General features: G+C 38.6%; 1 protein-coding gene across 1 annotated transcript; it reads right to left on the reverse strand.

The window, feature by feature from the left end:
* On the reverse strand, nt 1-9,992 carry BTLA (B and T lymphocyte associated). The gene is made up of 5 exons (XM_027699822.1): nt 9,923-9,992; nt 1,945-2,256; nt 973-1,005; nt 240-316; nt 1-30 (listed from the first exon to the last, which is right to left on the reverse strand). Exons 1-5 carry the CDS (start codon nt 9,990-9,992, stop codon nt 1-3), a joined length of 522 nt encoding a protein of 173 aa, XP_027555623.1.
* Nucleotides 9,993-13,432: the final 3,440 nt, after the last annotated feature.

Consider the following 13,432-nt stretch of genomic DNA (forward strand, 5'->3'; position numbering starts at 1 on the left):
TTAAAGATTCAGTATCTTAACTGACACACTCTACAAGGACATCACAGCAATCACTTGGCATAATTATAAGAGGATTTTCATAGAGCTTTGAATGCACTTCCCTGAAGCTATGAAAAGGAGTGTAATCAAATGCATCCTAGGCAAAGCTTAGTTTAAAACTAAGTTTAAAACTACTTACTGTGGCACCTCTTTAGACACCAAAACATGCATCCAGTGATGAACAGACAACATAGACCCACGGGTGCTGAGACATAAATAATGTGCAAAATGTTGTAGTTTCCAGATTGTTGAGACTCTTCTGAGGTGTTGGTGGTATCTAAAATTGCATTAGCATAGAAAAATATTTGACTGGCTTTTTATTTTTTTTTTTTTTTTTTTTTTAGTATTATGTCTTTCTGATGCAACTAAATTCTTAATGTACAAACATTCTGTAACTTGGTGCAGCATGTCAGGAGATATGAAGTATCTTCCAGTATGAAGATACTGGAAGGAAAAGTGTGTGGGGGAAACGTGATTCATGAATAATGCATGGCAGGAGCAAAGAGAGGCTCAGAATCAGAGGAATGCTCTGAACTTCCAACATATTTTTGCAATTGTACTTGTGAACAATAGCCAACTGTGAGTAAAACCCATATTTCAGGCTGTGTTAGAAGTGATGGTATAGCAGGATTCTAACACTTTCTATGTGTAAGAATGTATGTGTTATTACTGGGATATTAAAGAGTGTGCTAGAACTGTAGTGTATAGCACCAGGAGGTAATTTAATTGGCTTTGTCCCTTTTATGCTGAATTCTGGACAGTCCCAGCCTTGAAAACCGTGCCCCTTGAGAGACTGTATTTTGCTCAAGCAGGAAGAAAGCAACTGTAGTTTAGCAATGAGTTTAAAAATTGTCTCGACTGCACAAACCAGAAAGTCATAGCAATACAGATTAGTTCCTTTCTCCTAAAGAGAAAATAAGAATTAGAACTTACTTTCTGGTGAAACTGTGATGTTTACAGACTTTTCTGAAAGATAAAAGCAGGACAGGGAAATGAAACAGCAACTTGACATTTGGCACCAATGGCATCAAGCAAAGGGAAAGGCGTTTTGGAGGAGGAGAAATGATGAGTTTGTCTCCCACTGCCAACCAGGGTAGTTCTATCTTTCAGACCTCTTGGGCATTCAAACAGATCACTAGCACATATTTCAAAGGAAACGTGGATCAGGAGCTGGGCTCTACTCTGTTTACCACAATTTTTTATGTTGCTCTCTCTGTTGCAGCATTAAACAAGGTTTTAAAGTTCATTAACTCACCAGGAGAGGAACTGGCAACAGAACAACCTTAGAGCTCACTGCCTGGGCTCAGTAGGACACTAAGGCCACTTTCTAGAGCTGCAGAGCAACACTGAGGAGGGCAGACATGGCTCCTCATATCTAGACTCAGAATGCCAACTGAATCAATGAGAAGACCTAATTTGCCTTTAAGATCATTTAAAGCTATTGTAATATTTCCTACTCTTGAACTTCTTGGGGTACAAAATCATACCCTGGTTGTTGCAAGGAGACAATTTTCAACAAGGTACTTGAATTGCTTTGTCCTCCATACTGTTGTGTGGCCTCAGTGACTGCTGCTCCATGATCATTTGTATCCTGTCTGGTCCGTGGGATGTACAACCAGGCTGTTTTTGTTCCAACTGATATTTTTTTAATTATCAGATAGGCTGGTTGGTGTTGGCAGCTTTGCCTTTCTCTTGAGATCCTCCTGTTATTTCTTTATTTTGTTCTTTCTTTTGGTTTCTGTCCTACCAAAAGGCAGCATAAAAGCGTGGAGGAAGTGGCAAGTACCAGCACAACTGTGCTCCCAGTCAAACACGTCAGGAGGAGCCATAATCCAGAAGGCAGGAGCGTTGCTGTAAATGGCATTTTTTGTTTAAAAGGGCTCTTTCACAACACAGGGGGCTCACCTTCAACAATGATCTTTATTTCATGGCTCTCAATGGACAAGTTGCCCACTTTGGCTTGACACCGCAACCGTCCGGTGTCGTTCTGGTGGACTGGGGAAATCTCCAGGGTGAACACAGAGTCAGACTTCCAGCCTGCTTTGCCCTTCTCCAGCTGCACACATGTAGCTCCTTCCATCTTGCACCACTGCACGAGTGGCCTTGTGTGGCAGTACTGACCTGGACACTCTATAGACAAAGAGCCCCCAACATGAGCTTTGTACTGGGAGCCTCTTTGAACTTGAATTTCGGGTAAACAACCTCTGGCATCAGATCCTGGAAGAAAAAAATAACACAAATCCCAGCAGTGGGAGGCTACTGTGTACTCCCCATCACTCTAATCACAGGGTTTTGTCTCTGCCATGACTCAAGACTTCCCTTGTCTCCTTGCAGCAGATCTGATCTCTGTATGGGGCGGTGAGAGCAGATAACATCAACACCACTGCTGCTTTTGTTTCCACAGGGTTGTTAAAATGCACTTTCTCTCTCTGATATAAACTTTCCCTTTTTTTCTGTATCTCAATCAAGTTAGATATTTAATATTTTAGGAAGAAAACATGTAAGATATACATAGCAACTTTTCCTTCTCACAGATCTTTCCTGTTCCTTTTAGATTTGAGATTAGTTACTTCAGAATTCTTCTTAACTTGCAGAAGTAAAGGCTTTTTTTTTTGGTAGAGATTTTTATAATTGTAATACTGAACAGAATTATATTTAATGCAAATATATCTTATCTATTTTTTTAATTTTTGCTACATTTTGTTTAGTTAAGGGTTCAGGTCAAGGGTTTGACTCATTATAACTCTGAGACTTGGTATTTGAATGTCCTGACCTTTTATCAAAAATCCATGTGATGCTTTATTTCTCTGGCTAGTTCAAAGCAACAAAAATTACGTGATACTCACATGCTTCCTACCACTCTACCTTCTTTTACAGTGGCTTTGGAAATGGGCATTTAAAAATTAGGTAGCACTGAAACCTGTATCTTTAATATTGTCCTCATTTTGCCCTGTCAAATGTAGCTGGTCTTGCCTGATAACAAGGAGAGGGTTATTCACTGTTATTTGCAGCCACTGCAAAAAAGGTGGTCTCTGATATACTTCTGCCATGTGGAATATTGAAACTCCTCTGCCCACAGAACTTGGAATGCCAGGAAGTTTCTGCTTTGAGGGGTCCAAATCTGAAGTCATCCTTGAATACCAACTTTCCCTTAATCAGCTTTAAATGAGGTTTGAAGTGGGGTGAGGAGAGTGGCAAAAACACACAGGTAAAGCAACTTGGAGAATGACTTTAAAACTGGTCCCTGTGGAAGGGGCAAGGGGAGGAAATTCAGATAATTTGGATGGAGACAAGAAAATTAACCAGGAGAAGAGCCCTGGCTACAAACAATGTCTTTTTACTAATGAAAAACAGCTGGATAAAAACCAAGGGAAAGTAGAAGGCAGAATTGATTCAATAGCCCTAAGAAGAGAAGGAATGAGAGCAGCAGAATAAAAATAGTTTTGTTTGGGAAAGAAAGAAAGTTCTTCAGTAAGTCTGGAGATGTGGGAGATAAGAACTCCTCAGATGTAAATAAGTGACAAGAGTACAAGCACTCAGCACTGCAGCAGTGCAGGAAAAGACTGTCTGGGCCAAATCATGAGCAAGCTTTTCACTGACACAAGAAAGAAACCTCCAAAAGCAGAAAACAAGGTCTGGTTATGAAGGAGGGACATAAAAGAACTAAGCAACATTGGAAAAGTCATGGCAGAGGATGAGATGAGCTTGAAAAAGCACATCAAGCACAAGTATATTGATTGTAAAATTAGGAAAATATTATTTCACTACTTAGTGGAGAGAGAAAGCTGCCAATAGATTACCAGTAGTAAATCAGATTGAACAGGTAACAGAAATTATTTGTAAAAAGGCAGGCTCAGATCAAGAAGATACACAGGGGGCGTGTGAAAAGCTTTGTGTTCTGCTAATTTTACCTAGGTCTTGTTCAAGAAAGAACAGGGCAATATTTGGGGACTCTCCAAGCTGGAAAGAAGCCAGCTAACACCAGGACTGTGATAGGAAGGTCTCAAAGCAAAGCTTGAAATTCTTGTGGGTTTTTTTCATTTAAAGAAGAGAAATAAGAGGAAAGGACATAATAAAATCATGTAAGATAGAAGATTGAAATAACTTTTTTTTCTCATGTTTCTGGTAGGTATGGGGAGAAATAAAGGGCTAAAAGTGAAGCAGGGGAGGTTGATTATATAGTTTGAAACACTTTGTAACCATGAAAATAGTAATAATGGAACTGATTTCTGTGGAAGCTTGTAGAGTTTGAATTATTGGTGGTCCTGAGGAGTGGCTTATGCTGACATAAGAATGAATACATATATATATATCTCCATTGAGATGTAGTAGCAAAAGCAATATATTTAATATAACATTTAACATATTGCATGATACTTAAAGTGAATAAAATAGTTAAATTTAGTGTTAATACATTAAATATATATAGTATGGGGGGGTTGCAATATATATGATGTGTCAAGTATATTGCAATAGTACCAGCTCTGACATGTTCACAAGGCAGTATTTAGGTGTTAGGGGACATCCAGACCCTTCTCTGCTTTCCTGAATAAGACCATTCTGAAAGATTTTATTTTTATGAAGCAGGATCACTTCTCTTTCACTTAAAACCTTCTGTCTCCGATTAAAAGAAAGCAGATTTCAGATGATTTCAAGTTTCAGGCAAGCAGGACAGACCTCTTTTGGTCATACCACAACAGCAGCACATGGTTATCAAGAGCCTGAAAATGGAAACTAAAAGCTCAAATTAGAAAGTGAAGGTTTCAGTTCTTTGAGCAGTGATTGCCCTGGAAGATAATGCTCCAGGAAGTTATCTATAAAGATTGATAGCAGCCTTCTTTTGGATATAATCCTATGTAACATGTATTTCCAGAAGGATGTGTATAACTCTGCAGCAAAGATGTTTTCTGAGGACCTTCATCTAATTATTTTATCCCACAGTTTTATCTTTTTTTAAAATTCTCTTCTTGAAAAACAAACAAACAAACCAAAACTCAACCCCCCAAAAAAATAAATGCCAAAACTTTTATAGAAGGTCCAAAAAAGTCCAATTTCTCTGTTTTCAAACAAGTTTTGAGTTTCTCATGAATTCCAATGAACATTAGTTTTGTGGGTACTCGGAAAGGAAAATGTCTTATCAATATTAAATATTGCTCTAAAGAAATAATTGTCTTGCACTTCAGTGAACAGGGGTGGCACAGAAATTTCTACATTCCTGAGTGGGAATATAGAAATTTCCAGACCAGAAGCTTTACTGAGGTCTGGATGTACTTCAAGGGTAGTTTTTGTGCCCTCTTGCTCTCCAGGTGAAAGGTATAAACAGTTCAAGTGTTCTCATCTCCATGAGAAAATTCCTTCCTTAGAACTTCCTGCACTATTACTAATTCAATCCTGAGGAGCTATTTCACTGCTAATAAAAAATTTAGCTGGTTGCAATTTGTACTTTGGTTTGGATTTTTGCTTGTTTGTTGGGGGGGTGGTTGTTTTTGTTTGTTTGGGTTTGGGGTTTTTTGTTTGTTTTGTGTGGGTGGGGGTTTTTTGTTTGGGTTTTTTTCCTTTTTTTTTTAATTAAGGTTCCATTGGCATTGACATTACGTGTTCTATTTCCTTACACAGTATATTTTTAAGAGGATTGAAATAAAATATGCTTGTATGTCTCCAATTCAACCATAAGGAGCTGTTTCACTGCTAATAAAAGATTTAAGTGGTTACAATTTGTTCTTTTTTTGTTTGGTTGGTTGGTTTGGGGGTGGATTGTTTGGGGTTTTTTGCTTGTTTTGGGGTGGTTTTTTTGTGGATTCTTTTTTTTGTTTGATTTGGCTTTGTTGTTTTGGGTTTTTTTAAAGTTCCACTGGCATTGCTATTACTTTGTTACTTGTTCTGCTTTTCCTTATATATTTTTAAGAGACCTGAAATAAAATGTGCTTGTCTCCCACCAGGTGAGCTTGAACAGTGTTTCTCCTGTTTTCCCAATTCCTGTGCAAACATGTGCCACAGTTTTGCTCCTTTGTCTGCAGGTGGTGACCCTTCACTTTCTAAATCCAATATAATCAGGTCTGGTCAAATTCTGCTCCCAGAGCAGAATTCCCTGCCATCCAATGGTCCTGACTCCACCATCCTTGTTTCCTTCAACAGGTTGCCTATGGAATGTGCCCCTGGGCTTTGGGAACAGCGTGGGAGGAACTCGTCCTGCGTTTGTTGTTCTGGTGCAGCTGCAGTTTTGGTAGGGAAAAAAAATAACTTACTGGAATTGGATTGAATTTCCTTAGTTCTCCTTTGTGCATCCTGTGGAAAAAAGCCTGTGCCTGCCAGGTAAACACCACTATTTGGGATTTTTTTTTTTGTTTATTTTTTTTTCCCCTGACAGTCAAATAGAACAATCTTTTGAATTTCTTAATAAACTACATGAGCTACAGCTTCCATTTCAGTGTGTGTGAGAATGTGGAGAGTGTTTTCAGAGCCTGCAAAACGGCCTTACTTTCAGGGGCTTAAACCAATCAAACTTTAAGCTCCTTTTAATTCTTTTTTTAACTATTAGAAGACAATTCTTGGAGCATGACATTCATCATAATTGCTTTGGTATGTTGTTACTGACTCATGGCTGAATGTTAAGGACTTATTAATGACTGATGGCTCAATGATTTGGGCTTCAGGGTTTCATTTTTGCCGGGAAAAAGTCCTTGGTAAATGTTGTCTAGAACATCACCAGATGGGATGAATGAATAAGAGTTAAAACATTTTTCTCAGGCTTTGTGAAATTCTTAGTTTCAATTATTTGGAACTTCAATAACCAAAAAATCTGGACTAGAGAAAGCCTTTTCTTATAATCCATCTTTTTTTCCCTTCTAGTGCTTAAGTGTTGGAATTGGTAATGAACATGCCCTGAAATCTCTAGTTAACCTTTGCTCTGTCCCAAATCACACCTCCCTTGGCAATAAACTGCAAGTGGATAAAAAGCAGTGGAGAAAATCCTTTTAAATCTAAAAATATTTGGGATATATTTTATATAGAACCAAGTATTTAAGGCAAACTTTTAAAAGTATATTTAACAGATTTCCTACAAAGGCTGTTTGTCAGGGATAGGTTTTGGTGTAGATTTGGGATGAAATAACAATATAAATTATAGTATCCTAGAGAATGAGTGGTAGAGACACTGCCAATTATGTTCCATATTGCTTTTTAAAATAAGTTTAATCAACTTCTGTAACACTATTACAGAAGCCAGTTACAGGGTTTTACACTGAGGCTTTAAGTTTTCAGTCTCACAAACATTGGTGGTCATGACGAGTCTCTGAACGTGAAGTTTTCAAGAGGGGTAAAGAATCTGTAAAAGACTTTATATATCAGCTTCAAAGTTAAACTCCTCAGTAAGATCCCCAGTGACTAAAAGCACATTTTCTCTTAGATCCCTCGGGTGTGTTTCTGAAGAGGCTGCAGTGAGCTGGGCTCTCTTGCACCAGGAATTAATTTGCACAAGTAAAGCAAAGCTTCTGCCAGGATTTTGAATGAAAGCGGGTATTCCATAATTGTACATTAGGGAAATACTCCTGACAGTACTTTAATAAAATTATTTTTAAAATTTTTTCCTCATTTTTACATTCTAGAAAACAGCCATGACATGACTAATTAAGCAAACAACTTCTTTATTTTCTGGCAGTGCTGGTGTTTGCAATGCTGGCCTGTTTGCTGATGTAGCTGATGAAGAGTCGCATCTTTTTTTAATTATTCTTTGATGAAAGCTGTGTAAGTGCAGAAAATATGCTTTTATATTTTGATGACTGAAACCTGAAGATGGGACTTTTCTGGTGGCACGTGCAGGGTATCCCACAAGAAGGTCTGACATCAAGGTGTCACTGGGGCTGAGAGCTGTGCCCACCATCAGTGGGGCACGTACTTGGTTTCTGGATGGGATTCTTGGAGCAAGAATGAGTTTTAGTATTATTATTTTCACTGGGATGAAACACTTCATTTGTTTTGTGTTTGTAGCCCAGAGAGCAACAACCACTCTTTGTGAGGAACAACCTGTTCTCTGGTGTTACAAAGGAAACAGGGTCTAACTGGACTAAAATTACAAGGGTGTGGGGGCAGGAGGTCCTTCTGCTTGTGACTTATTAGAAACAGGCTTATTTTTCTTTTTCTAATTTAGAAAACATTATTATTGTTATTATTATTATTGTTGTTGTTGTTGTTGACTTGGTCTATGAAATCTGAGGGGTCAACTTTGTTTCTGTTTGGAGTAGGGGAAACTTTGGATAGATCTGCAACACACAAAGGTTAAATAAGTTGGCTTCAATTTTCAGCTTATTTTTAACCAAATAAAACCCAAGCAAGTTAGGGGAAACCTTTGGCTAAAATGTAAATACGTTTAAAAAATGTATCATGGTTCTGTAGAGACTGACTTGCAAAACTTTTCTCCCTGTAATGCTCCTGTGAACATCATTTTTATTTTTGTAGTAGGTGCAGAGAAAGAAATATTAGTGTTCTTGGAGGACTCCAGGTAGTTCTGTCTTAGATCTAAGAATAAAACCTAATAAAATGTGAACACAAACCAAACAAAAACCCCTAACAGTGTGTAAAAAAAGATTGATACAATAAACAGAATTTCCATTCTGTTTTAAAAGCAGTATTTGGAACCTGGCAGAGGAGTGTGGAGGGTTCATCCAAATTGGAGAGAATTCTACCAGGGAATGAAGAGAGGTGATTATGTGAGGGACTAATGACAGAGGGACTTAATGAAGTGCCTAATTTTCTAACCTTCTAATTTTCTTAGAAGAAAATACGTTCCTTTAGGGAATGAAGGAGGTTGTCAGTTCGAGATACAACCCCTTCAGAAGCATGTTAGTTTAGTCATTTGAAAATCAAGTGTAAAGCAAGCAGTTCAGCAGCCTACTCGAGCTCAGATCACACCCTGATTAAGCAGCTGGCATGGTAACTCGTGTCTCTTAAGTGAAATATTTGGGTTTCTCTTCCCACGGATGCCCTGACTACTTGTTTAACATTTCCAATTAGTATTAATAAAGTGTTTTATTCATCAAAAAAGAGGAGTGTCAGAAGACGCTGTAGATTTGCAAGGCTGGTCACATGTGTCACCTAAGCTTTGCACAACCAATTCAATTTGTGTCATTTTAGCAGGATTTTATCACATTATTTCGACCAATTTAGCAGTTGATCCATTTGAAATGTATGAAGAGCAGCTGAGTGTATCCATTGCAGCAGCTCTGAGCCTTTTTGTATCACTTCCTTCCTTTCAATGCCAACACTTATGGCTCCTGTATGATATCAGGCAGGAAGAACTTGAAACAAAATAATCTCCTTGAGCAAAATAAAACAAAAATAGTATTAGGAGTATACTAACTTGAAACAAAATAATCTCCTTGAGGAAACTAAAGTAAAAATAGTATTAGGAGTATACTGGGCATGGGGTTGTCTTCACATCAGTCCAAATTAGAAGAACCTCTTGTTCCAAAACCGTGGCGGTTCAAAGTTGGAGAGTGGGATGCTAATTAAAGTGGGATGATAAGTAAGCAAAGTAATTACAGAGACACTTGTCTGGTGAGGATAATTTGGTTGCAAAGCAGACCTAGTTCGGAGCTAGTAGGATTCCCAGATTTCAGGTACAAATCCTTTGAAGGAAGAGCCTTTGGCCCCAACCACAGTGAAAAATGTATTTGGTCCCCAGGTGCTGGAGTTCTTGTCTAGACAGTCACTGAATATTTCTCAATTATTATATTATCATCCTCTTCAGTCAAATTAGGAGTCTCTAATACAGTAAGAAAACAAGATGCTATCTCCAGGGTACACTAAGCACTGCTTTGCTTTCTGTTCCCCACCCACAGTGTTTAATAAAACTCCACTCAGGTTAAATTATAAAGCCACATCTTACCGTAAACTTGAGAGCTGCTCTGAGCCAGCATGACCAGGAGAAGGTACAGCAATATCCTTTTGATCAACATGACTGCAGAAACCTTCATTCTCTGGGCATTGCAAAAAGATGTTCCTGAGGGTTTCAAAGGTCTCTCACATCCCATGAGGTGTCCCCAGGGTGTGTGTCTGAGTCGAGTCCCTCCACTAGTTCTGCTGCCAAGAAAAGGGGTGGGGAAGCTACAAATCTGCAAAAATACGACGGGTTACACAGTTGCCCTTTTTTTTTTTGTTTTTTTGGGGGGGTTTTTGTGTGTGTGTGGTTGAAACTGCTTCATTGTTTCACATCACCTCAGAACTCTCTGCTTCTCCCCTCACAGTGCGAGGAACCACAGCTATTTTTTTCTTTTTTTTTTTTTTTTGAAAGATGCTCCTGCATGTGAGGTTTAAATTTTATAACCAGCAAATATAGCAGAGAGAAGGGAGGCACTTGTTCAGTCCTCCAGTCCTTGTGTTTTACTCTAATTCAACATTAGCAAATTAGGAAGCTGAACAAATTCACCATTCACGAGCTGGTAGATGTCAGAAACACGGCTGAATATCTTAATTTCTGTTAGATTAATTTAAAGCAATCTTCACTAAAAGTACTCTACTGTACTATGGTTTCTAATATTGTTTGTAATATTGGATATTGGAAACAATAACATTAAATATTACAAGCAATATTATTTCTGATATTGTTTGTAATATTGTGCTATTGTTTCTACTAGTTATTTTTAGCATCCTCATAACAGAAGACCAAGTAATTTGATTTTTTGGTTTTGTGGGTTCCTTTTTCAGTGTGTCCTTAGTATCTCTCTTGCCCCAATATTGCTAAAACATTGAACCACTTAGTTGAACCTTCCCAAAAACTGCTGACAATGCAGTTTCTTCATGAAGTTAGAACCAAATTCAAGTGGAACAGGAACTTTGTATACATAGAAGGTATCACTTCTGCCTATAATGCAAATATATCAACCCCAAAAAGAAACCAGGGAGAGGAAAATAATGCAGTTATAAAACCCTATGTTAAAATGGTGGAGTTTAGACTTGCCAAGAGGGTAGTCAAACACCAGAATGTATTTTTCTAGAGAAAATATTGAATATTATGGTCTTTAAAAAAATTAAATTATGGGGATTCTTTTTTCAAAGTAATGTTTTGGAGAAAATAATGGAACAACTCTGAAATTTTGACTTTGGAAGGGTCTGGTCACAGAAGAATCATCGTGATGTTCGTGAGAAACTGAAAAAGCCTTAAAAAATTACAATCCAGCCTGAATGGCAAATATTTATGACAGAAAACTCACGGAGTGTAACTGCACACACGGCATTGCCACCGCTGGAGACAAACATTCCTACCACGGGTTGCATTTGTGTAGAGTGAAGACATCTAGTGGTGAATCCACGTCTAACTTAGAAAAAATGGTTATTCAGGGAGGGTTTTCCTGCCACTGCCATTTCTGCCTGTGCTGTGTCCGGTTATCCAAAGCTTATGCCAGGACTGTAATATTAGTAGTTTGTACTTAAGCTCTGTACTTTTATTAGACAAAGTGGTTTGGGCTGGATTGCTACAGATTGAAGCTTTTTTGTTAAACAATGTTTTGTCTGTTCTCTGTGGTGGTTTGAGATTCACTTTCTTGGTGGGCAATCCCTTTTTGGCAATTTTGTGGGAGTCTTCTGTGTTGTCTCCCTTTGGGAGAGGAGAGGTGGGTCAGAGTGGCAGGAAGGAACATATTCCCTGTCCTGCACACTGTAGATGGGTTGTAAGGATTCTTTATGTTGTATTTTTTATAGTAAATAGCTTGGACATTCGTCTATACTTTGGTAAAAAACCTTTGGCAAATGAGACTTCCACTGCCCCTGCTGATACATCATTACTACCTTTATCTCCTTCCTGGAGAATGGTTGCTCTGGGGTTGTTGGTTTGTATCTGTTTAATTGTTTTGAGTTTTTTGGGTTTTTTTGGTAGGGTTTTTTCTTCATAATTTTTCTGAAGATGGCAAAGAATCTGAGTTTTTCATGTTTTTTGTTGGGGCTGTGTTACCACCTTGAGACATTCCTGTGAGCTTTTCTATTTTTACAGTATCACAAGACCAAAGCTGTGGTTTGGGGTTGCTTTTTTCCTGTTTGCAGGTGATCAGTCTCCAACCACAAAGTGAGACATCATTTTGACAGTGGGCTCCAGTACATCTGCTGAGAGTTACCTTAACCCTACATGAAGAAGGTTTGACAGCAATATTTCAGTGTCTCATCCAGCTCCTTCCCTGTCACGGGTGATCACTGTAATTCCCTGTTAAGGATCAGGTACTTCATTTCTTTGCAATCCCCCTCCTTTTTCTGTGAGATTCTCTGCATCTCTCTTTTTCCTCAGCAATTTCAGTTTAATGAGAGGAGCCAACCTTTGTTAAATCAAAGAACAGAGAACAGGTTCTAAAGTGCAGGCTGAGCCTGGGCCTGAACCTGAACCTTCTCATCACCAGGGACATCAGTTCATTCAACACAGAGGTGGTTAAGACTCTACTCAGGGTTTTGCTGTACATGAAACACTTCCAAGGGTGTTGTAGCTACTGGATTTGTCTTGTGGTAACCACAGGCTTCAGAAATAAGGGGAGGGAAGAAGCAATTTAAAGCTAATTATAGAAGAACTAAGGTGAGGAGGTCTCATTTACTCCAGTGAAATCCAGCACTGAATTTGAGAGCTATTTTGTCCACTGAAGGGCAGATTAAAAACCCACTTGAGGCAAACCAATACAACAAAACCCCCTAAGAACTTCTAAAGCTCCTAATTCTTTTTCTCCCAGCTTTGAACAGAGCTGCTGAATGATATCCTTAATGGAGCTGCAGTAGCTCTCTATGTCCAACCTCACACTTTCTGCTCCTCCTTGTGAGCTCAATGATCTGCTTTTGGATAGGAAAGACGTGGCCTCCACCACCAGATGACCCACAAATTTCAAACCCCTTGTAAAAAAAAGTGGTGGGATGGGCAAAACCCCCAAATTCTTACCTGACATTGGCAGAACTGCCACTGATTGTGTCTCTTCCAGCCTCTGCTGCCTCCCCTATGTAAATGATAAATGCCAAACCTAATTATTAATACAAGTGTGGCCTCAAAGCAGTTGTGTATCCTTCATCCTACTGCACCCTATATATGGGTTGAACTGCCTGGATTCAGACAGAAAAGTGTCACTGTAAGAATTCTGCATGGCCTAATTACTAAACTTTAAATACACATTTCACCCACTTCTGCATTAGTTTCCACACAAATCCTCACCAATACACTGATTTTTGCAAGTCTGCATGTGCTGTTTCATAGAGGAGTTGTCCACACAAAAAAACTTTACAAAAGGCTATGTTTATTCTGCTTTTCCACTTCATATCAGGGTAATAAATAGGACCTGATCCTAATGTGCTGAAAATGAGTGAAAATGAGAAAGCACTGATTAATAAATTCATCAGTCAGGAGGCTGCATGAGTTTACTGTTGATCCATCATG

This window comes from Neopelma chrysocephalum, unplaced genomic scaffold (assembly GCF_003984885.1).
Source record: "Neopelma chrysocephalum unplaced genomic scaffold, ASM398488v2 Primary Assembly neopelma1_141, whole genome shotgun sequence".
Classification (NCBI taxonomy): domain Eukaryota; kingdom Metazoa; phylum Chordata; class Aves; order Passeriformes; family Pipridae; genus Neopelma; species Neopelma chrysocephalum.

Excerpts from the sequence above, each read along its gene's own strand:
- BTLA (XM_027699822.1), bottom strand. The coding sequence starts at position 9,992 with ATGTTGATCAAAAGGATATTGCTGTACCTTCTCCTGGTCATGCTGGCT. Across the intron at positions 317-972 it reads CATCACAGTTTCACCAGAAA|ATACCACCAACACCTCAGAA; the intron begins GTAAGTTCTAAT and ends ATGCAATTTTAG. Across the intron at positions 31-239 it reads TTATTTATGTCTCAGCACCC|AGTGTGTCAGTTAAGATACT; the intron begins GTGGGTCTATGT and ends ATGTCCTTGTAG.